We start from the raw sequence: 26,313 nt of genomic DNA on the forward strand, positions 1-26,313 counted from the left end.
AATCACATGATGTAGTTGACAAAGTATTAGTGATCACATAGTTGTTGAGCAAAAAGTCTCTATCGTATCAAGGGGAATACAAAAACAGACCAAATACATGTAGGTAGATACATATACATATATATAGGCATATTTAGCATCATTTGGTAATCTATCAATAGTATAATGAGGCACAAAGTGCCAGCAGTAGTCAGAAATGGAACACTGACTTTTTGCTCAACAACTATGTGATCACTAATACTTTGTCAACTACATCATGTGATTCAACTATTTACTATTATTGTATATTTAATATTTAATTATTAAATCTATAACTTATCCACATATTAGGCCGTGAACAAGGTCAAATAGACCGAAACGTTGGCCAGTGGCTTACTAATTTTTTGGATGGATACATAAAAAAGAAAAAAATATATAAAGAAAAATAAAACAACTGATTCATAAGCAGCTATTGAGTGCCGTGGTTCTTTGATATTAAGTTATGTACCCTTACCACTGAGCACCACCGAATATCTAAAGGAGTGCCGCTCAACTACCTTTCTTCAATATTTGATGACATTTTGAGCCAGAGCACCCTCCAGATGAATACCTTTGCGTATGACTCCACAGCAGCGGAGAAGATTGTCTCTGAGGTCACAGTATCAAGTGACTTCCTGCACGTACCAAACAACGAATACCGTACCCGCGACTGGGAGCGTGAATCGAAAAAACTAATCTCTTCAGAACTACACTGCGCAACTCTCGCAGAATACTACAAGAACAAGAGGATACCAAGGGGACTAAGAGATCACCTTCGACCTACTTTATTTCCTTCAAATACGGAATACTGTACCAAGTTTGAAACTATTATAAATAAATGCTCCTTGGACATAATAGTCCTCAGCATTGAACATCTACAACAAGCTATCAAAAGATTCTAAAGAGAAACTTGCGGCTATTGAAAGCCAACTACCTCCACCTCCGAATGGTCAGAATTAAAGAAAAAGACAGATAAAATATTGGATTATCATCGAAAGTATCTTGAGAATACTAAACGCACCAAATTCATTCGTGATACGGAAGATTATCAACTCAACAAGGTCTACAGATGGCAATGGCAAGATTCACGAACAGGATATGGATACACCCCCTACACAGGCTACGCTTCATCATCTTCCGGCAGCGAGAGATCCACAACATACCGTTCCCAACGTTTTTTTCCCAGGCGCGGTTACAGACAACGCCGAAGAAACACATACGCCGAGGAAGAGGCACCCATCGATCCAAAACCGACAGGAATCCAGACCCGCTCACAGGTAGGAACCTTATAGTCAATATTTCCTCACGCACCCTTTCACCAGCTGAACTGAATGTCCTATCAAAAGGACTCTCATTTTGCCCATATGGCAATTTAAGACTTTTTTCTCTGGAGCAGGAACTCAACAAGTTTTACAGGAACCTTAGACTTAAGACCCATTTTGCACAACAAACCACTACGCCAACAACAGCTATATCACTTACTCCCCTATCCATCAAAACACTGGGCCTTAGAAATAAAAGTAACTATATGCCCCCCAAAACATATCATGGCGTTGAAGCGTATATTGACTTGATAAAGCGTGATATCAAAACCAGCACGACCGCCCTCAAAAATAGAGATCTACACATCTCGCCCAATCTTAAAAGTGAGGAACATATTGCTCTCAACACTCTACAGTCTGATAAAACTATCACTATTAAACCAGCGGACAAAGGGGGCGCCATAGTCATAATGGACACTTCATTCTACATCCGAGAAATACAAAGACAACTATCCGACACTACTACCTATGAACAAGTCCAATATAACCCTACATTTCAACTGACTAAGGACATCACTACATTTCTAGACCACCATCTCCAACTCAACACTATTGATAAACCCACATATACTTTTCTTCTCAACAATAATCCTATCCTTCCAGTGTTCTATATCTTACCGAAAATTCATAAAAATCTCACTCATCCACCAGGTAGACCAATAGTAGCCTCCACCGACTCCCTACTCTCACCACTATAAAAAATTCATAGAAAAAATACTGACTCCACTCATCAAACAAACGCGATCTTTTCTACTAGATACATCACATTTTCTGTCTGTCATTTCAAACCTTCAAGACCTACCCTCAGATAGTCTACTCGTGACACTAGATGTTAACAGTCTATATACTTCAATTGCGCATGACAAAGGTATTGAAGCCGTTACAAAATTACTGATAACCTCTGAACTCCCTCCACTAGCACAGACCTTTTGTATACAGCTATTACAATTCGTCTTACAACATAATTTCTTCATGTTTGGTGACGACTTCTACATTCAGAGAAAAGGGACCGCTATGGGCGCTCACGTGGCGCCACCCTACGCTAACGCCTTTATGGCACAGTTTGAGGAAGATTGGATCTACCCTAATGACCTATTCAAATCACATGTAACATCATGGCACCGATATATTGACGACATATTTTGTATATGGCAAGGTGACCAAACTACATTCTCTACCTTTCTACTATACATCAACAGTATTGACCCTGACCTGCAATTCACAGCACATACCGATCCCCAATCCATTAATTTCTTGGACACGGTTGTGATTAAGACACCTCATGGCAAACTGACCACTGACCTATACCGTAAACCAACGGACCGAAACACCCTCCTCCATTACTCAAGTTGCCATCCCCGTACCACAAAACAATCCTTACCCCGATCACAATTTCAAAGAGTCTCTAGAATAGTCAAAGATCCCACACTGTGCAAGAAAAGATTAGAAGAAATGTCACAAAAATTTCAGGATAGAGGTTATCCACGCTCTCTACTTACACAAGAACAGACTCTTTCTACACGCCCCAATTCCTCTTCCAATACCACCCCACCATCTCCTCGTCTCCCGTTAGTGGTGACATATCATCCAATTATGCCCAAAATTCAAACCATAATAAAAAAACATTGGCCAGATCTTGCACAATCATATCCAGATATTCCAGAATTTCAATCTCCAGTCCGTATGTGTTATAAAAGACCCCAAAATCTGAGAGACAGATTAGTGAAAGCTGATATTGGTCCTATAAAACCCTCTTTAAGACAAACCACACTAGCCCCTTCCAAAACAGGAACCTATCCATGCCTCAGCTGCACCCAATGTAATAATGTCATTCGAGGAAACAGGATCATTCATCCACATTCTGGCAAAACATACCATCCAAAGGGCTTCTATACATGCGCATCTTCATACGTGGTCTATCTAATCCGGTGCCCGTGCGGTCTGGCATATGTAGGCGAAACCACCCAAAGTGTACGGGACCGCATCTCTAAGCATAAATCGGATATCCGCTGCCAAAAAACTGAACTACCTGTACCACACCATTTTATCTCTGCCAATCATCAGATCAATCAATTAAAATTCCAAATCCTTGAACAAGTAGGATCGGCAAGACGCGGAGGCAACAGGATAGCACGTTTAAAACAACGCGAGGCGTATTGGATTTTCGAACTTAACACTCTGGCACCTCGTGAGTTAAATAGAGACTTTGATTTCTGCATCTCTTGATTACTGTAATTCTTTACATTTTATTTCCCCTTTCAATTAGAAACTATTGTTATATATACTGTATATATGAGAGAATATATGATTCCAGATATTAATCTTCTCTTTCTCCCCCCCTCCCTCCTCTTTATTTTCTATAGGTGAAATGACCACTATAACACAGGTAGTATAATGCCACCACCATAGTATATTATAGTAGAGGATAACGATATAATGATAGAGGACTATATAGATGTTGAGACATATAAAGATATAGCTATCTATTTACTAATTTACAGCTCCAACATATATGTCTATATCTACTAGATAGCAATTATGTCCTAACAATATGATTAATATGAGTTATGTTTACTCTTTGTCCATTTACTATTTTTTGCACTGACTTGTCTAATAGCATTGCGACTAGTATATAAATGCGCACAGCTCTGAAGACTTGACTACGTCCTACCAGTTCCCTTTCTAGACCAGCGTTTTCTATTGCGCATGCGCCCGCATACGTAACATCCGACTCCAGTTTCATGCGACTATAAAATCGCATTTGCGCATGCGCCCGCTTGTGACGCCAGCCATGCGAGCCTATTACAATTACCTACATATGCGCATGCTTATGACGCCGCTAGGCACGCCTCCCCCACTACCCAATAAAACGCATAGACTCGTAGTATCCCTACACCATCCCAGAACTCCATTACTATGCAGACTAAGGTACGTGCGCTCCCAGATACTGTTCATAAAGGACATTGCCAATATTGACATGGATATTTATGCTATATTTATGCTATAGTTATGTTCTATTTATGCTACTCTCATTGGACATTATCGGTATAACTATTTTAACGGCAGCATATTCCAGTGGTCTATACCATTACATTACCTGTATGATCATAACACCGCCTAAGTCTATGTTTAACACTATATTGTTTGGACTTCACAGATACCATACATCACTGCCATCTGGACTTCTCTGTTACAGTGTTCCATTTCTGACTACTGCTGGCACTTTGTGCCTCATTATACTATTGATAGATTACCAAATGATGCTAAATATGCCTATATATATATGTATATGTATCTACCTACATGTATTTGGTCTGTTTTTGTATTCCCCTTGATACGATAGAGACTTTTTGCTCAACAACTATGTGATCACTAATACTTTGTCAACTACATCATGTGATTCAACTATTTACTATTATTGTATATTTAATATTTAATTATTAATCTATAACTTATCTTACGCCTGCACACTGTCCACTCAGCTGTGGGGTTCGGCAGTTTGTCAGGATGATGCAGGATAGACGAATGTGCTCTCATGCCGGCTGCTGGCCACGCCCCGCCCCTCATGGGTTAGTTTTTGCTCCGATATGCATGGTCAGCTGGTAGACCTAATACATCTATCTATATATACTGTATGTCTTCCCAAAACATGACCAATCAACTGAATTTACCACAGGTGGATTCCAATCAAGATGTAGAAACGTTGCAAGAGAAATAGGAGACATTCAGAGATAAACGTTACGTGTTATAGCAAAGGGTCTGAATAATTATGTCCATTCAAAACGTTTTACCCTTTTTAATAATTTGCAAACATTTTGAAAATTCTGTTTTCACTTTCTTGTTATGGGGTATGTAGCACAGATTGATGGGGGAAAATGTGATTTTACCACAAGGCTGAAAATTAAAATGTGAAAAAAGTGATCAAGGGTTTGACAACTTCCCGAATGCAAAAAGGAGATTTTTTGTGAAACTCACCTGTAAAATCTTTTTCTTGTCTTTTCCATTGGGGGACACAGACCATGGGTATAGACTAGGCCACTACCAGGAGGAGACACTATGCAAATAAAGAAGAAAGCTCCTCCTCCACAGGCTATACACCCAGGCTCCAACAGGAGGACCTCAGTGCGTGCAAAAGCAGTAGGAGAAGGAGACCCAAATTTTTTTCGAAAGAAAAACCAGAACAAAGGAATACCGCCGTAACCATAAGGTCCTAACATAATCGAACCAACCCCTCCTGCAACAGACAAGAACTGGTGGGAGCTGTGACCCCCAATGGAAAAGACGAGAAAAAGATTTTACAGGCGAGTTTCACAAAAAATCTCCTTTTCTCGCCCATTCCATTGGGGGACACAGACCATGGGACGTCCCAGAGCAGTCCATGGGGTGGGAAAAAGATCAGCACCTTCAGAGGGAAACGTCCAACGGTCAAACAGGAACCACAGCCTGCAATACCTTGCGCCCAAAGGCAGCATCAGCCGATGCCAAAGAGTGCAGTTGGTAAAACTTTGCAAAAGTATGTAAGGACGACCAGGTTGCCGCCTTACATAGTTGCGATGCAGAGGCTCGATTATGCCTAGCCCAAGAGGCCCCCACCGCCCTGGTGGAGTGGGCAGTTACCCCTACTGGGGGAACTCTGCCACGGGAACGATAAGCCATTACAATAGCCGACCGAATCCACCGATCCACAGTGACCTTGGAGGCCGCCAGACCCTTGCGAGGCCCCTCAGGAACCACAAAAAGGGAGTCCGAACAGAGAAAGGGGGGCAGTAACCGAAAGGTACACCCGCAAAGCACGGACAACGTCCAGGGAATGGAGAGCGCGCTCCTTGCGGGTTCGCTGAGGAGGGGCAAAAAGAGGGCAGGACTATGTCCTCATTAAGGTAGAAGGTGGAGACCACCTTGGGCAAAAAAGAAGGGCCCGGGCGCAGCACCACCTTATCCCTGTGGAAGACCAAAAAGGGCTCCCTAGAGGAAAGAGCGGCCAGCTCCGACACCCTCCTGATAGAGCTGATGGCCACCAGAAAGACCACCTTCCAGGTGATAAGAGTCAGGGAAACCTCCCTCAGAGGCTCAAACGGAGCCGCCTAAAGGAAAGACAGAACCAGATTGAGATCCCAGGGGGGCAGGGGAGGAACGTACGGAGGAACCAAATGCGAATGAGAAAGTCTGCCGTCCAGTTGTCGACCCATGGGATGTACACTGCCGACAGTACTGGAACGTGAGTCTCCGCCCACTGGAGGATCCTTTTTACCTCCTGCATCACCATCCGGCTTCGGGTCCCACCCTGAGGACTGATGTAAGCCACGGCTGTGGCATTAACCGACTGGACAATGAGAAAGGGAGAGGAAAATTGCTCTGAACTCCAGAATGTTGATCGGAAGGCAGGCATCCACCGCTGACCAAACCCCCTGAACCGTCCGTGCCCGGAGAACGCCACCCCAACCCAGGAGACTGGTGTCTGTGGTGACGACCGTCCAGGAGATTGGAAGGAAGGACCTCCCTGAAGTCAGGTTTTGAGAGGACAGCCACCACGGGAGTTCTGCGCGAACCCGAGGAGGCAGGCGGATCCGAGAGTCCAGACCCCATGATGTCCTGTCCCAGGAGGACAGGATCGCCTGCTGCAGAGGCAGAGTGTGAAACTGGGCAAAGGGGACGGCTTCGAAGGAGGCCCCCCATTAGCCCCAGAACCTGCATGCACTCCCGGATGGAGAGACTCCGGGAGCGCAGAAGGCGACTCCTGAATTCGAGAGGACTTAGCATCCGGAAGGAATACCCGGGCTGCCGTGGTGTCCATAATCATCCCCAGGAAGGTCACCCTCTGGGAAGGTTGAAGAGAGGACTTCAGGAAGTTGATCAGCCAGCCGAACTGTTCCAGAGTCTGAACAGTGATTCGGACGCTGTCCTCGGCCTGGGGAAGGGAGGGAGCCTTTATCAGTATGTCATCCAGATAGGGCAACAGAGATATACCTCTGCTACAGAGAAGTGCCATGAGCAGTGCCAAGATCTTGGTAAATACCCAAGGGGCTGTCGCCAGCCCAAAGGGAACGCGACAAACTGATAATGATGGCCACCAATGGCGAAGTGCAGGAATCTGAAGTGAGATTCTGCGATAGGGACATGCAGATAGGCGTCTCGGATGTCCACCGATGCGAGGAACTCCCTCGGAAGAAGAGAAGCAATAAAGGAGCGGAGGGATTCCATCCGGAATCTCCGCACCCTCAGGGACTTGTTTAACAGCTTCAGGTCTAGGACCAGACGCACCGATCCCTCCTTCTTTGGCACTATGAATAGGTTGGAGTAGAACCGAGCGCCTTGTTCCTCTAGGGGGACTGGGGCAATCACTCCCCGGTCCAGAAGGGAAGAGACCGCTTGTAAGAGGTCCGAGGCCCGGGCCGGGTGCCCCGGAACGCGAGAAGGGAAGAAACGTTCCGAAGGCCTGGAAACAAATTCTATTTTGTAACCAGAGGTTACAATTTCCAGGGCCCACGCGTCCTGGATATGAGCTCTCCAAACCAGCTGAAAGGTGCTCCTTCAGGCGGAGGACTGCTTGGGAGCCACGGGGCGGGCAGAACTCCCCTGGAACTGTGCCTGCGGGCACCAGGCGGGTTGGGGCTTAAAGGAAGGCTTCTTGAGGGAGTCCTGAGAACCACCGGAGGAGGGAGCAGTCGCAGACCTGGAGGAGGAGGACTGGTTCCTAGGACCAGAGGAACGAACTCTGAAGGTGCGCTTGGATCTAGATTGGGGCAGGTGGGTGCTTTTGCCACCCGTAGCATCAGAGATAACCTTGTCAAGCTTAGCACCAAAAAGCCTGGAACCCGCGAAGGGGAGGTTAGTGAGGGAACGCTTGGAGGAAGCGTCGGCGTCCCAAACCTTCAACCAGACCTCCCTGCGCTGCGTGACCGAGAGGGACGAAACACGCGCAAAGAGTGCTGACATCCAAGGAAGCTTCACAGAGGAATTTTGTCGCCTGAGACATCTGGAGGACAAAGTTCAAGGTGTCCGCAGAGGCATCCTGCTCCGCGAGATCCTGATGGTGGCGCTGCAACCATACCGAAAGCGCTCTAGCTACCCAGGCCTGTCAACGGATTCCTGTATGGAGGAACCGTCCAAAACCGGTATGGCCGTATTCTTAGCCAATCTCGCCACCGGCGGGTCGACCCCTTGGGGGGGGGGGAGGAATTGGGGACCACTGCTGCACATTTTCTGCCAGAAATGGATAAAAAGTATCCATGCGTCTTGTGGGAGAAAAACGGTGATTAGGGCGGTCCCAGGCCTTAGAAAGGACCTTTGCAAATTCGCCATGGATGGGGAATGCGACTGCCTCAGGTTTCCTGGAATGGAAAAGGGGGAATTCCTGGCTACTAGTGGAAGGAGGGTCCCCCTGCTATTTAAAAAAGGTGTCTCGGAACGCCGTGACCAAGTCTGCCACCATGGTGGACAGTTTTGGCGACGGTTCCAGCTCTGTGTCTTTGTCCAAGCTGGATCGTTCCCCTTCAGACCTATGGTCCCTGCAAAGAGGGGGAGAGTCTGAGTGTGCCTCCAGACGTGGGGGGGGAAGCAAAGTCATCCGAGGAGGGATGCTGCTGCGCACGCTGCCTCTTACCAGTCGAGCGTCCTCTGTGGGAAGCACTGTGAGGTGGAGCGGTGCTAGCCACAGGATCTGTGGCTGTCATGCGTTCCATAAAAGCCATGGTGGCACGCGAGACGGCCGCCCTAGATATGGCAGAGGCCCAGGAGGGTTCTGCGGGTTCCAAAGGAGCGGAAGGAGGACTGGGCTGAGAAAGAGGAGGAGGAGGATGATCCTGTCCCGAGGCAAGGCAAGAACTACAGGAACCTGTGACTGAGAGTGGCAAGCAGCAGAGCTTGCAGGACCCCAGTGGGGCCTGAGGAGCCGCCTTGGAGGATTTTTGGGGGGGCCCCGGGTTTTGGCATGATGGCGATAATCCCAGAAAGGTCAGGGTCTCCTACCGTTGCAGCAAGCAGATGAAGAGCAAAAAACCGCCCTACTGCGACCTGAGAAGCAGCCACGAGTGGAGAAGCGCTGAGGCAAGCGGAAGCGCCGGAGCTGAAGAAATAGGCTCCGCCCACCAGTCGCATCACAAATCGTGCGAAACCCGCGCGCGCGGGAAGTATGAACAAACTATCGCCCGAAAATGGCGTCCACCATGCAGGGGTTAAAGGGCCGAGCGGAGGAGAACAGAGCGGCGCAGGCAGCATACCGCTGCGGCGGAAGATGACGAAGTTGCCACTGCCTCAAGACAGGAATCTCTCCCCCCTCTCACCAAGGCTTACCCAGGCAGGCCTTAAGTGTCACACAGGGAGACAGAGGGGGGGCTCTGCAGGAGAGCCGCATATACTTATCTGCGTCCTGCAGTCTTCACCCTCTGCTCCACACCAGTGGGGTTCACCTCTTCAGTCAGCTGGCACAAGGAGTGGCAGTGATCTGGATAGAGGGCAGGAGTAGGTGATCCTGGATCTGGTAGGCCACCGGAGCTGCAGGTTGAGCCCGGTTCCACTAATCTTCTGGGGGGGGGGTTTGGAGGTAGCCGGGAACACCATTTCGACCCCGGCGCTCGCTCCACTGAGAGACCAGGGCAGCCCCATGCTGCCCTGCGTCCTCGGTTGAGAAAAAAAAAACAAAAAAAACAAACAGGAGTAGAAAAACTACAGGAAAACAGAAATGTCACCTCCTTATCCGACACTAAGCAAAAACAGATGGTCCTCCTGTTGGAGCCTGGGGGTATAGCCCATGGAGGAGGAGCTTTCTTCTTTATTTGCATAGTGACTCCTCCTGGTAGTGGCCTAAGCAAATAAACCCATGGTCTGTGTCCCCCAATGGAATGGGCGAGAAATAGTTGATGTTATTGCTATGAGCTATAAAATTATGAGCTATAAAATTGTTGTATTTATCTCAGGGTAAATTGCTTTCTAATTTAATGTACTTCTTATTTTACGATTGAAATTTCAAAAGGGTGTAATGTTCTTTTCTAATTGTCTGTAAATATATACAAAATCTAGTCTACAAATAAACAAAACCAATTTGAAGTCAAATCTCACCATGATATTTTCAGGATAGACATTGTCACTGTATGAGCCATCATCAAAGTTAACTTCATAGAAAACATGAGTAGCAGATCCAATCACCTGGCAGCGATAATACAAACCGTTCCGATTCCGGCCAATCACAGTTTGACCTACATTGACATCCTTGGAAGCTGTACTCTGCAGGTAAATAACAATAACAATAAATCAACAGGAATATTATCATGTGAATGTTCTCATTCATCCAGGTCACGGTATATCAGTAATGATAAGTCAGAGCAACAAAACTATATATATATTTTACGATACCAAATTTTTTATTTAGTTTCGATATCATGAAAAAGTATTGTGATACTCGATACCACGAGAAAAAAAAGAAACCAAAAAAGCCATGTGCATTTCGCATTTAAAAAAACTGGCGAATCGCACAGTTTTTATTTATTTTTTCTGTTCCGGCGTTCACCACATAGATTTTAATAGTTTGGACTTTTCTGACGCAGCGATATGTGATATGTTTATTATTTATACATTTTATATGTGAAATTGGGAAAGAGTGATTCATACTTAACCACTTCCCATCTGGGCCATTTGCCCCCTTCCTGACCAGGCCTAATTTTGCAAAACTGACATATCTCACTTCATGTGGTAATAACTTTGGAACGCCTTTATTTATCCAAGTCATTCAGAGATTGTTTTCTCGTGACACATTGTACTTCGTGATCGTCATAAATTTGAGTCAAAATATTTCACCTTTATTTATGAAAACATCCCAAATTTACCCAAAAATGTGAAAAATTCGCAATTTTCTAAATTTCAATTTCTCTTCTTTTAAAACAGAAAGTGATACCTCATAAAATATTTATTATTTAACATTCCCCATATGTCTACTTTATGTTGGCATCATTTTGGAAATGTCATTTTATTTTTTTAGGACGTTAGAAGGCTTAGAAGTTTAGAAGAAATTCTTCAAATTTTTAAGAAAATTGCCAAAACCCACTTTATAAGGACCAGTTCAGGCCTGAAGTCACTTTGTGGGGCCTACATAGTGGATACCCCCATAAATGACCCCATTGTAGAAACTACACCCCTCAAGTTACTCAAAACTGATTTTACAAACTTTGTTAACCCTTTATGCGTTCCACAAGAATTAAAGGAAAATGGAGATCAAATTTTTAAATTTCACTTTTTGGGCAGATTTTCCATTTTAATCCAATTTTTTCTTTAACACATCGATGGTTAACAGTCAAAAAAAACTCAATATTTATTACCCAGATTCTGCGGTTTACAGAAACACCCCACATGTGGTTGTAAACTGCTGTATGGGCACACGGCAGGGCGCAGAAGAAAAGGAACTCCACATGGTTTTTAGATGCCATGTCCCATTTGAAGCCCCCTGATGCACCCTTACAGTAGAAACTCCCTAGAAGTGACCCCATTTTGGAAATTAGGGGATAAGGTGCCAGTTTTATTAGTACTATTTTTGGGTACATATGATTTTTTGATCATTCATTATAACACTTTATGGGGCAAGGTGACCAAAAAATGGGTTGTTTTAGCACAGTTTCTATTTATTTATTTTTACAGCGTTCACCTGAGGGGTTCAGTCAAGTGACATTTTTATAGAGCAGATTGTTACGGACGTGGCGATACCTAATATGTATACTTTTTCTCATTTATTAAAGTTTTACACAATAATAGCATTTTTGAAACCAAAAAATTGTTTTAATGTGTCCATGTTCTGCTATAGTTTTTTTTATTTTTTGAGAGATTTTCTTATGTAGGGGCTCATTTTTTGCGGGATGAGGTGACGGTTTTATTGGTACCATTTTGTGGGACATACGCATTTTTGATCACTTGGTGTTGCACCTTTTGTGATGCAAGGTGACAAAAATTGCTTGTTTTGACACAGTTTTTATTTTTATTTTTTTACGGTGTTCATCTGAGGGGTTAACTCATGTGATATTTTTATAGAGCTGGTTTTTACGGACGCAGCAATACCTAATATGTATACTTTTTTTTATTTGTTTCACTTTAACACAATAATAGCATTTTTGAAACCAAAAAATGATGTTTTAGTGTCTCCATGTTCTAAGAGCTATAGTTTTTTTATTTTTTGAGAGATTTTCTTATGTAGGGGCTCATTTTTTGCGGGATGAGGTGACGGTTTTATTGGTACCATTTTGTGGGACATACGCATTTTTGATCACTTGGTGTTGCACCTTTTGTGATGCAAGGTGACAAAAATAGCTTGTTTTGACACATTTTTTTTTTTTTTTTTTTTTTTTTTACGGTGTTCACCCGAGGGGTTAGCTCATGTGATATTTTTATAGAGCTGGTTTTTACGGACGTGGCAATACCAAATATGTCTATTTTTTTTTTTTTCTTTTTTATTCCTTACTTGGGGACCTTTTTTTTTTTACATGTGAAACTTTTTTTTATTTATTTTACACTTTTCGTCCCCCATAAGGTCATACAAGACCTCTGGGGGACATTTGCTTCACTTTTTCTTTTTTTTTTTTCACTGTTGATTTCTCCTGTAACTGGGGCTGACATAGTAGCCCCAGTTACAGTGGAAATGCACCCCCAGAGAGGCTGGACAGCGTGATTCGGCGCTGTATAGCCTCAGAGCAGGGCTGATCGAGGTCTGTGAGAGACCTCACACAGCTCCTGCACGCTCCGATCCCGGCGGTCACATGACCGCCGGGACGGAACAGGAAGCGCACAGCGCTTCCTGCTCTGCAGACACAGCGCTCGGTGAGCGCTGTGTCTGCAGCGATCTAGAAGGCAGGGACACCTGGGAACTGTCCCTGCCTTATCTCTGGGTTGCCCTGCTGTCACTGACAGCGGGCAACCCGATCAGCAGCTGCACGATTAGCGTGCAGCTGCTATTTCTGAAAGGACGTTTTAAAACGTGCTTTCAGAAATAGAGGTCCACCCATAGGACGTTTATATCCTATGGGCGGACTTAAAGCGGTTAATATTTTATTTTTATTTTTTACACTTTTTATTTAATAACTATTTCCCCCCTGCCATGGTCAGAAGCTGCCACTGCACCACCAATGAGGTGGAGGCCACTGCCACCAATGGTTTTAATACTGGGGGAGGTTGAGAGGGGCCGGCGCACTGTGCCACCAATGATTTTAATGGGGTGGGTGGGGGCGCACTGCGCCACCAATGATAATTACCCCTTAATACAGGAGGCGGGTACTGGCAGATCAGCGGCAGTTAACCCCTCAGGTGCCGCACCTGAGGGCTTAACGGTCGATGATCGCAGCTCCCTGTCAGGGGCAGGGGTCCCGGGAATACGATTCTACTGCCGGCACTCGCCTCCTGTATTATGTGTTAAGGACTACTTTTACTGGGTCCAGACTTTCAGTATTAGGCTACACAGAGCGGCGCCCAGCGATGTCCCAGCACTTACCATTATTCCAGGGCGCCGCTCCGTTCACCCGCAGTGCCCCATTACCGTCTCCTCTCCTGCTCTATATGCTAATTACTATCGGAGCAATGGGGAGGAGACATCAGCTTCTCTAGTGGGCGTTCCTTCTCCCTGGCTGTAGCGCTGTCTAATCGCAGCGCAGGGAGAAGGAACGCCCACTAGAGAAGCTGATGTCTCCTCCCCATTGCTCCGATAGTAATTAGCATATGGATCAGGAGAGGAGACAGTAATGGGGCACAGTGGGCGAACAGAGTGGCGCCCAGGAATAATGGTAAGTGCTGGGATATCGCTGGGTGCCGCTCTGTGTAGGAAAAGTCGTATCATTGGTGGCGCAGTGCGCTCGCCCCTCTCTTCTCATTGGTGGTAGCGGCAGCACAGGGGGGAGGAAGGACAGCTTCCTTCTCCCCTGTGCTGCTGAGGGAACATGAGCGTGCGGACAGCAGTGCACTCATGTTCAAAGATACTAGACTGTACAGAAGCGCAGCCCAGTATCGAAAAAATGCAAATCCTGGTATTGTATGCCTAAAGTAATCTCTGCCTAAAGTAATAACTACAAGTAGCCATACAAGAGCTTGTTTTTGCTGGAAGAGTGTTATTTAATTGCAACATTTTAGGTACATATTATGCATTTTTTTAAAAAAATACTTTTTTTGTATGGGGGAATTTTTTATTTTATTTTTTACTGTGTTCACTGTGCCATATGATTATGGCAAGAGTAAATTTGTTCAAATGTTAGGTTGTCATTAAAGAGTTTTTTTTACATATAAACAAGCAATATTTGATTATCATGTGATAGTTTTTTAAATAAATACATGTAAAGTAGTAGTAGATCGTGCTCCATCATCTTCCTGTGTTCACGGACAACATGACAAAGAGGATCACTTAACACTCAACAGCTGGTCTTCAGGGAGGAGTGGAGGCGACTCATTTTGAATGTCACACCCCCACCACTTCCACTGGCCACAGATTCTTACAGCAGTGTGGCTGCAAGGAACATTAAGGCCAGGAGGAAGAAGCAGGAAGGATCACATGGTCAGTACACATGCTGTGCTGTCGTCTGTTCAATCTCATCAAGAATGAAGCGGCAGCAGTTATGTGCAACCTCCTGCAACATTCATTCAGGACAATTGGACATCCGCTCTCATACCCAGACCCCCACCAAACTGACGCGTATCCCCCTATCCTGTGGTCAGAGGATACGTTTTTAACTTGGCAGAACCCATTTAAACTCAGTCAACAATAAATGGCAATAAGTAATTGACCAGTACTTACAGATTGACTGTTTGCCTTGTGCTTGAAGCATGTAATTGACACAACATAAGGCCAGTCATCAGGCTCCATAGATATGCCAGCTGCATGTGCACATGTAACATGGAAGGAGGTGGAACATCGATCAACAGAACATTGGACACAAGCTGCAACCTCTTTTCGGATTTTCTTCCGGCAATATACACATCTCTGAATTAGATAACACTATTGGTTAATACTATCCTCAAATTATGCAGTAATGATCATATCATACTTTACTTATTTTACATGTTTATTTGCTTATGCTTAAAGATAGTCTGTCACCTCATTTTCACCAATACAACTAAGAGCACTGCCCCACAGAAGATTGCAGACACATTCCAGACATACCTGTGTGTATTTGTGTCATTATTCCATGTCCAGGAAAAGCACTGTTAGGGTCCATTCACACGTCCGTTTTTTCTTTCCTGATCTGTTCCGTTTTTTGCGGAACAGATCTGGACCAGATCTGGACTCATTCATTTTCAATGGGTCCTGAAAAAAAACGGACAGCACAATGTCTGATTTTTTTATCAGGACCCATTGAAAATGAATGGGTACAGATCTGGTCCAGATCTGTTCAGCAAAAAACGGAACAGATCAGGAAAGAAACAACGGACGTGTGAATGGACCCTTAGTCTGCTGGAAAACGGCCCCCCAAGTGCCCAGCTGAAAGTGAAAGTAAAAACAGCTTAGGCTACTTTTACACTCACGTTTGGTGCGGACCCATCATGGATCTGCACAGACAGATCCGTTCAGAACGGATCCATTTGTATTATCTTTAACATAGCCAAGACGGATCCGTCTTGAATACCATTGAAAGTCAATGGAGGACGGATCCATTTTCTATTGTGCCAGATTGTGTCATAGAAAATGGATCCATCCCCATTAACTTACATTGTGCGTCAGAATGGATCCATTTGGCTCCGTTTCGTCAGGCAGACACCAAAACACTGCAAGACAGAACGGAGACAAACTGATGCATTGTGAGGGTATCCTTTTCCATTCAGAATGCATTAGAATGCAAACTGATCTGTTTTGGACCGCTTGTGAGCCCTGAACGGATCTCACAAACGGAAAGCCAAAACACGAGTGTGAAAGTAGCCTTACTCCTGACTTGATATAATGCTCTGCTGGTATAGTTTGAAAGGTTGGAATGCCAGTTTTCAAATAAGGCCAGGTCCATATTTCTAGTGGCTACCAATCCTAAGATATGAGCAACTAAAGCCGTCCTCCCCTCTTCAGTCTGGTTTGCTTTGGGCACATGCAGCAGCAGAGCTGGGCACTTGGTTTTCCAGCAGAATAACAGTGCTTTTCCTGGACAAGGAATACAGACACATGGTGCACACAGGTATGCTACGGATGTGTATGCAATATTCTATAGGGCAGTGCTCTTAGTCATATTGGTGAAAAACAGGTGACAGACTCCCTTTAACTCACCAGTCTCCACCTCTGTTCTGGAATTGTACCGATATCCACTGGGTGGCGTTCAATCACATTTACAAAGCGAGCTTCGGGAACTGCAATAGCGCAGACAATGTGCACCCATCTGAAAGAATTTAAAGAAAGAAGACATGCACACTTGATAAAAATATATGTTAAAGGGGTATTCCGGTAAAGTAACTTCATTTTTGAAAGACTGCATTAAAGCTGCAAGCTGTGACCCAACCAGAACCTAGACATATAACCAGATTTTTACTTTACCTTGCAATCCATTTGTCTTGCTCCTGTGTGAGTCTGCAACACACAGAGTATTATGGCGCCTGATCTTCCCTCACAAAACTTCAAAGGCTACAATACCCACAATTCCTAGCATTTCTGCTGTTAGCTTGGCACAAACTGGCACTGGTCGTGTTGATGTTCATTGATTGGCTGCCTGATATTAATCCAGTTACGCCCCCTCTACTCGGTAATCAGCAGCACATTAACACACCCTTTGTTTCACAGGACATTTAGTTAGAGAATCAATAGCAACACACTGAGCATGCTCAACCTAACAAAGGTTCAGAACTACAGGTCAAGGCCATGGTAATTTATGAGGAAACACAGTGGGTTACAGAGGAACAAAACCACTTTTATAACTACTGAACAGTAAATATGTCAAATTTAAATTATACTAGGTAATTATTGATGATGAATTAGTCTAAAACAGAACTTATATTTATGGTAACTGGAGTACCCCCTTTAAAGTGACACTACCATCAACATTTTAAAAGCTTGTGAATTATCAATTTTTTCCCCTTAAAAAACAGGGGTATGGTTATCTGGATATCATTTTCTAACCTCTTGGGGACACAGGGCGTACAGGTATGCCCCAATGTCCCGGTACTTAAGGACGATGGGCGGCGATCGGAACAGAGTGCTTGCTGAAATCATTCAGCAGGCAATCTGACAATGCCGAGGCGGGTCCCTCCCTCTCACGTTGGTGGCTGCTGTGCAGTTTCTTTCCCCGCACGGTGAACGCCATAAAAAAATAAAATAAAATAAAAACTATGATCAAATTGAAATTTTGCCCACCTTACTTACCAAAACAGGTAATAAAAGTGATCAAAAAAGGTGTAAGTATGCCAAAATTGTACCAATCAAATCGGCACTTTATTCGGCAAAAAATGAGCCCCTACATGAGACAATCACCCAAAAAGTCAAAAAAAAAAAAAAAAAAAAAAAAAAAAAAATATGGCTCTCAGACTATGGAGACACTAAAACATGATATTTATTTTCTAAAATGCCGTTATTATGTTAAAGCAAAATAAATAAAGAAAAACTATACATATTAGGTATCGCCGGGTCCAGAAGAACCTGCTCTATAAAAATGTGACATGACCTAAACCCCACAGGTAATTACCGTAAAAACAATAAAAACTGTCAAAAAAGCCATTTTTGTCATCTCACATCACAAAAAGTGTAATAGCAAGCAATCAAAAAGTTATATGCCTCCCAAAATACCAATCAAACCGCCATCTCATCCCGCAAAAAATGAGCCCCTACATAGGACAATTGCCCCAAAAAATAAATATGGCTCTCAGACTATGGAGACATTAAAACATGTTTTTTTTGTTTGTTTGTTTCAAGTGTAAAACTTAAATAAAAAAAATATTAAAAAAAGTACATATTAGGTATCGCCGGGCCCGTAAAAACCTGCTCTATAATAACACATGACCTAACCCCTCAGGTAAACACACACGTTTTTTTTTTAATATAAATACAGTGTGAAAAGCCATTTTTGTCACCTTACATCACAAAAAATGTAATACCAAGTGACCAAAATGTCATATGTACCCCAAGATAGCGCCAGTCAAACAGACATCTCATCCCGCAAAAAATGAGGCGCTACATAAGACAGACACCCCAAAAAAAAAAAAAAATATGGCTTTCAGAATGTGTAGACACTAAAAAATATTTTTTCAAAAATACATTATGTAAAACAAATTGCTAATTTTCCATTTTAATCCAATAGATCGATTTTACAAACTTTGTTAACCCTTTGTTGACCCTTTAGGTGTTCCACAAGAGTTATTGGCAAATGGAGATGAAATTTAAGAATTTCTTATTTTTTTACTCGAGCGTATGTAGAAGGTAATGCTTTATTCAAGCATGTTCACACATCAGAGGAACAGAGCAGAAAACAGGCAGGCGACACGTGTTTCGGCTCACACCTGAGCCTTTGTCAAGCATACTCCATGTGATCTGAACACAAATTTAAATAGAGCGCCACCCTTAACGTGAATGATGTATTGACGTCACATCACCATGACAATCATAGTATACATATCATCATGCGCAACAATTTTACACATGGTTGCTGCATGAAAAAATAATAATAATCCAGTACATTGTTGCAATGAAGTTACAATACAATTATATGTTACATTTCTTTTATATATATCAACAATTGAATATTCCACTTCCTATATCACCCAAAAATATAATGAATGAATAAATACTAAATGAATAACGAAAACTGATGGTATGAGACCGCCTCAGACAGCATACCTAGAAATAACATTGTATATAAAAATATATAATGTCTCTGACAGGTTCATCTGATACAATTCTATTGAATACAATATGAATTGTATCAGATGAACCTGTCAGGGACATTAGGTTGAGTGAGATGACAGAGAAATTTTCTTCCAGAGGCTATCCTAGACCTCTGTTAGATTCTAAATTAAAGAGGTGTAACAGTTTATTGGAGACTCAAAAGTCCAGTAGGGCAAATAAACGCTTACCTTTTATTGTAAAATATCATCCGTTGATGAATAAATTTCGCCATGTTATTAATAAGCATCGGGGAATTATGCCTGCAGCCTATCCGGATATTACTGAATTTTGTGATGTCCCTATGATCTGCTATAAGAGAACTAAAAATCTTTGTGATACTATTGTGAAAGCGGACATAGGTGGCACCATAAATATGCCACGTCAGCGGTTTCTTACTACTCCAAAAAAGGGTACTTTTCCTTGCTTACAGTGTGTTCACTGCTTGGCGGTTATTAAAAGTTGAATTTTTTTCCCATCCTCACACTGGTAAAAAAGTTCCCTGTACGAGTTTTTTTTTACCTGTGACAGTAATTTTGCTGTGTATTTGTTAAAGTGCCCCTGCGGCCTTTTATACATTGGTGAGACGTCTACCAGAATGAAGGACAGATTTAGTAATCATAAATCTACTATACGTAAGAAAAATCTGCTTTTGCCAATTCCCCTTCATTTTGATAGATGTTCTTACAATGTTGCACAACTTAGATTTCAAATTATTGAGCGTAGAGGTGGCAACAGATTGCTCATGTTGAAAAAACTGGAAAGTTACTGGATACACACCTTGCAAACTCTGGAACCTAGAGGTCTCAATCGAGAATATGATTTAAATGCTTTTCTGTGAAATAGAATATTTTTCGAACCACAATAATAATATTTTTATTATTTCATTTTTTCCTTTAGTCTCAGAAAAAATAAAAGAAATAATAAAGAAAAGAATATCGAAGTTGGCGTGTATTTAGATGAGAATTTTTTTTTTTTTATATATACACAATATGTTATTTCTAGGTATGCTGTCTGAGGCTGTCTCATACCATCAGTTTTCTTTATTCATTCATTATATTTTTGGGTGATATAGGAAGTGGAATATTCAATTGTTGATATATAAAAGAAATGTAACAATTGTATTGTAACTTCATTGCAACAATGTACTGGATTATTATAATTTTTTCATGCAGCAACAATGTGTAAAATTGTTGCGCATGATGATATGTATACTATGATTATAAAGTCAATACGTCATTCATGTTAAGGGTGGCGCTCTATTTAAATTTGTGTTCAGATCATATGGAGTATGCTTGACAAAGGCTCAGGTGTGAGCCAAAACACATATCGCCTGCCTGTTTTCTGCTCTGTTCCTCTGATGTGTGAACATGCTTGAATAAAGCCTACATACGCTTGAGTGACGATCTTTTTCTTTATATACTACGGGCTGCCTTTCCCTGACGCGTGCACCGGGAGCTCTGGATACGAGGAGTGCCGTCTGTGTTCATTCTACTGCCTTTCAAAGAACATATGGCGTTCCCTTCCTTCTGTGCCCTGCCGTGTGCCCGTACAGCAGTTTACGACCACATATGGGGTGTTTCTGCAAACTACTAAATCAGGGCAATAAATATTGAGTTTTGTTTGGCTGTTAACCCTTGCTTTGTTACTAGAAAAAATAGATTAAAATGGAAAATGTGCCCAAAATTCGGAAAGGTTATCTCTATTTTCCATTAACTCTTGTGGAACACCTAAAGGGTTAACAAAGTTTGTAAAAATCTGTTTTGAATAACTTGAGGGGTGTAGTTTCTAGAATGGGGTCATTTTTGGGTGGTTTCTGTTGAGGGAAGTGTTGGATTTAAATATATATGCCCTTACATATATGCATGTATATTGGCCCTTTTGCATGGGCCGGTCCAGGTGGTATGGGTGTATACATGGAGATGTATGTATACCCCCTTGTCAGCATACATTCTGTATGTATAATATATCCATAGGCAGGTGGGCTTATTACTTCCCATTTATGCCCCAGAATTATATTGTGTATATGTACATGCAGGTAGATGTGCCCCAAACATCTATATGGATGTATATACCTAAATGTGGGCCCAGTACCTAAGTGCCCCCAGGTTGGGTGGATATATATGTATATACTGATATGATCCCCAGGTTGTGTATATGTGATGTATATGAAGAAAAAGAAGCGGAGTGGCACTGCAGTAAAACACGAGAACCCTTGTATCTCCGGTGTCACAGAAAGGTTAGTGAGGGTGAGATCCGGGGTGCCTGCTGTGTATTGTTGAAAGCGCTAGCTGGCGGTGCTCTGTCCTACATGTAACTAGCAAGTTACTTCCAGTGAACAGAGACGTGTGGGAGAAAAGGACGACACTCACCCCTTCTTTGCGCTGAATCCAAACTTCTTTATTTGCAGTGGTGAGCGGACACAAACATAGGGAAGCAACCAGGTGAATGGGCGACGGCCGTTTCGCACCTAAGTGCTTCCTCTGGCCCGTAATCAGGTGCTCAATTCACCTGGTCTTTTTAAAATCAGTCAGCCAATGACGTGGAAATACATGCGCACAAGCGGTATTACACCTGAGCGGCGTCTACCGGTGTGCGTCACTGTTAACCCCGTCACCGCTGAATGAACAAAATCACATGTAACAATTAAAAACAAAGTTCAAATGTCATGACATCATATAACAACTGCTGTGAGGGTATGAGATGTTTACAGGAAAATACTTATGTCAATCTGATCATTTATCCCCAGGGGGCCCATTGCGTTGGAGCGCAATATCCACCTACTCTCCCGTCTAAGGAGGTCTTTTTGTTTATCACCCCCCCCCCCCCCCCCCCCCCCCGCGGTAAATTGTGCAATATTTCTATGCCTGCAAAGCTAAGCGCTATCCCCTGCATGTTCTTCTCTCATATGTGTAATTAAACGCATGCAGCCTCTACCTGAGGAAAGTGAACCAAGATGCTCTCTAATTCTTTCATGGAGACCTTTCCTACATAAAACCTGCCACATTTGCATTTCAGGAGATATATAACGTTACCTGCTTTTGCAGGTGATAAGAGAGTTGACCTTATGTTGGATCCCGCCAAACTCTAACACCTTCCATTGGGGGTTAAATCTACAACAGGAACAATGTCCACACCTGCGGTTTCCCTTTGGGCCCCAGCTTTCCAGCCATGTGGCTTTTTTTTTTTCTATAAATCTGCTGCGGACCAACTTGTCCCGCAAGGTGTGGCATCTCCTAAAGGCAATGATGGGTGACGTATTGCACACCTCTTTTAAAACCTCGTCTCCTTCAAGTATGGGCCAACTGTCCCTGATGACCCTCTTAATGAGGGGGGCCATGGGTCCATACTTGAAAGAGAAGACAAAGGGGTGTGCTTCCCTCATGGGGCCCATCTGCTGTGGGCTTACATTTTCACTGGGCAAAGAACACATCTGGGGTTTTACTTGTTCGGCCTTCTTCATGGCCTGGTTAAGTAATCTAAGGGGGTACCCCCTGGCCAGTAACCTATTTTTCAATTCTAGGGCCTGATGCTGATAGTCAGCCTCAAATTTATTGATTCGTCTCAAACGGACAAACTGGCCATAGGGTACCGCCCTCTTGACACTTGGGTCGTGGTAACTGGACTAGTGTAATAGCGAGTTGGTGGCCGTGGGCTTCCGATAGCCCTCGGACACCTATATATATAAATATAAATATATGTTGTGGCATCTGGGGGGATGCTCTCATTTACACCTTGGGCAGGAAGTCTTGATCCCTGAGCTAGCCTCAGGGGGGGGGCTAACTGATTCAGTTCAAGCATTCCATCAGACGCCCACGATGATGTCATCACCCTCCTGTTGAAGGAGGAGGGGGGGCTGCCTTTGGGGTATATTAGCTCAAGCAGAACAAAGGGGCGGTCTCTTGCATCTGGACTACAATCAGAGACACATGGGATGGGAACAGCTCCCTGAAGGAAGAGAGGCCACATGCTTCTGGAAATGGCTGAGTACCAACCATCCCCTAACCCCTGGCTGCTGACCTCATGCCTCAGCATTAATCCCTCATGAGCCTGTACCCTGGAAGCAGCCCAGTCACCCCTTTAGCTTCCCTGTAATCCTACCCCTTCACTGCTGCCTGCTTACCCCAGCAGCAGCTGATGGTGTGTTAACCCTTTGCCTCCCATAGGGGGAGATATATATATATATATCTCAATATAAAAAAAGAGGACTGCACTCCAAATTGTGATGAAAATCCAAGCAGTTTTATCCACCCATAGTATGGCAAATCTTGCGACGTTTCAGCTCATACGAGCCTTCCTCGGAGGAAGGCTCATATGAGCTGAAACGTCGCAAGATTTGCCATACTATGGGTGGATAAAACTGCTTGGATTTTCATCACAAATTTGGAGTGCAGTCCTCTTTTCTCTTTTATACCATTTGGGGATTGCCGTCACCCCTCTTTGGACTTTGCACCCACTCTTGGGTTGGTGCTCCCATTGGATTTTCTCTTTTTTATATATATATAACCATTGATCTATAAAATATATATAGATATAGCGTATAATTAGACTTGTATTATTGTCCCTGACCATTAACCCTTTCACTACATGCTGCCCTGCCTCAGCCCTGCAAGTCCCTGCAGAGCATAAACACCCTTTCCTGAGTTACCCCTTGCCCCGCCTTGCCCACAACTCTGTGTTCCTTGGCCTGCGTGTATTTACTCCTGCAGTGCCACAATTGTGTTTACCCCTTACTGATATTTGTGTGTATGGAATTGTATTATTGCAATTGTAGTTAGATTCTGGGGAGGATTTGGGACTGTGTTAGTGTAGTTAGAACCGTATTAGTGTGTTGTTATAGTGTGTTTACTTATATTGCTGTGTGCTGCTATAAATATATATATCTATTCCATTGATATATATATATATATATATATATATATATATATATATATAATTATAAGCAAATATTAGACTGTTACGTATAGTGTGTTAATAAATACCTTTTTATTTAAGCACAGTGTGTAGTCTTTTGTAGCTGCAATAGCCATAGTGTAGTTCAGTGGAGTGTATAGGTAACAGAGGTAGTTAGCTAGTTAACATAGTTAACCTAGATAGGTATCTATATTTTATGATTTAGGCATAAATAGGCGGAGTCATCACTAGACGATTCGCTCCCATTTATGAATATTAATTATCGATATTTACATAAATATTGGTGATTAATATTCCCCTTTAACAGTTTCTATAATGTAAGCCCCACAAAGTGACTTCAGACCTGTACTGGTCCTTAAAAAGTGGGTCTTGGAAAATTTCAAGATTCGCTTCTAAACTTCTAAGCCTTGTAACGTCCCCAAAAACTATTTTTTTGAGGTATTACTATGTATTATAGAAGTAGAGAAATTGAAACTTGGAAATTTTAAATTTTTTCCAAATGTTTGGAAAATTTGGTATTGTCTTATAAATAAAATTTTTTTTTTTTACTCCATTTTAACAGTGTCATGAAGTACAATATGTGACGAGAAAACAATCTCAGAATGGCCTTCCTGGCTATTGCAGTGCAGTGCTCTTCCATGGGTATCTTTATCTAGGCCTATCAAGAGAACAGAGCTGTTATACTGTTATTCCAATCTTACTAATGTTGTCACGGGGAGCCGGTGGCACACTCTCCCTTCGCAGCACCGCCGGCATTCCGCACACATAGCGTAGCGAGGACGCGTTCTAGTCTCCATGGGGACCCGGGGGCGGGGAGGATCCGGCTGCTCATGCCTCCTGTGCGTGGCCGGCGTCTTCCGTCCCCTAGACAACAAGCAGGAGAGCCGAGTGCTGATAATGGCGCTCTCATATGTTGGGCTGTGTTATGCGAGTCACGTGATGCTGGCCACATCATGTGACTCTCGAGTCTGGGCTATTTAAACAGGCAGCCTGCTGGCCACAGGTTGCCCGTGATTGTTCTTTCTACCTTCACCAGCGTTCCTATTGTTACCTAGCTATTGTGCTTGCAGCGTTCAGCTGTCCGCCTGGCCGTGCGGAGGCGAGCGGAGCGGAGGCGAGCGGAGCGGAGGCTGAACGCCGCCAGACTGATGCAGTCTGAGCGGATCCGCTCCATTCAGACTGCATCAGGGCTGGACGGAAGCGTTCTGCTCCGCTCGTGAGCTCCTTCAAACGGAGATCACGAGCGGACAGCAGAACGCTAGTGTGAAAGTAGCCTAAGTTGTACGCTGTCAGTTAGGACAGGCCGTGCAAATAGGTAGGGACAGAGGTGCGGGTGAAGATCAGGGCTGCACTCTTCCCACCCCTACGTGACAAATGTACTAATAGATAGCATCTTTCCCTTACAACAGTAAACTACCAAAAGGTTACTTATCTATATAGGAGTTGTATCTCTCTGTGCTGACTGCGATTCAATATTTAGCATTTAATTTTCAGTGATACACAGTAGTACTGCCAAAATGAAAAAGAAAAACTGACCAAATTTCTATGTAAAATTATTTTATATGAATAATGTATAAAAAAAAAATAAACTTTCTGATGGAAGTGTACCTTTAACCATGTTAAATAGCTGGTGGAGATTTAGTAAACTAAAGGCAATCAAAACCAAATAAACTCAATATTAACTAAAGGTAAAGATGTCACTAGAATAATATGGAATCCAGCACCTCTCTAGCAAAAGTCATATTCTTTATTGGTAGTCATTAAAACAGATGACAGCATATAGAGACTAGAGATGCATTAAGGGTTTAATTGAAAATTTAAACCTACCTTCCGTCTGTGGTAGATTTTAGAGCGCCTCCTCGAAGATTACATAAACTGCAATCCTGCAGACAAGAAAATAAAATGGAGTAGGAAATCTACATTAGTCTATCATGGCAAAGATGAATGCTGCCCTCAAATGAACAGAGGACTGGAAGAAAACATGGCAGCCTAGGCTAAAGTGAAAGGGAGTGGTTGAACTAGGAAATCAAAGGGAACCTGTCACGTGGATATTTGATTTTAATCTAACTAATTATATACAATTATATACAATCATCTCATCGGATCCGCTCATATAATGCAGACGGTGGATCTGTTCAGAACGGATCCGTCTGCATTATATTGTAAAAAAAATTCTAAGTGTCAAAGTAGCCTCAGACAAATCAGTCCAGACTTTACATTGAAAGTCAATGGGGGACGGATCCGTTTGAAAAT

General features: G+C 43.2%; 1 protein-coding gene across 2 annotated transcripts in view; it reads right to left on the minus strand.

Annotated features, from left to right (window-relative positions):
- KDM4B (lysine demethylase 4B) overlaps nucleotides 1-26,313 on the minus strand; it is a 157,073-nt gene that overhangs the window by 27,127 nt on the left and 103,633 nt on the right. For both annotated transcript variants that reach the window (XM_044306685.1, XM_044306692.1), the window contains exons 16-19: nucleotides 25,888-25,943; nucleotides 16,549-16,657; nucleotides 15,094-15,279; nucleotides 10,398-10,562 (exon numbers count right to left, since the gene is read on the minus strand). In XM_044306685.1, the coding sequence (XP_044162620.1) occupies nucleotides 10,398-10,562; nucleotides 15,094-15,279; nucleotides 16,549-16,657; nucleotides 25,888-25,943 (516 nt within the window). The remainder of the gene's footprint in view (nucleotides 1-10,397; nucleotides 10,563-15,093; nucleotides 15,280-16,548; nucleotides 16,658-25,887; nucleotides 25,944-26,313) is intronic.

This window comes from Bufo gargarizans, chromosome 1 (genome assembly GCF_014858855.1).
Source record: "Bufo gargarizans isolate SCDJY-AF-19 chromosome 1, ASM1485885v1, whole genome shotgun sequence".
NCBI lineage: Eukaryota > Metazoa > Chordata > Amphibia > Anura > Bufonidae > Bufo > Bufo gargarizans.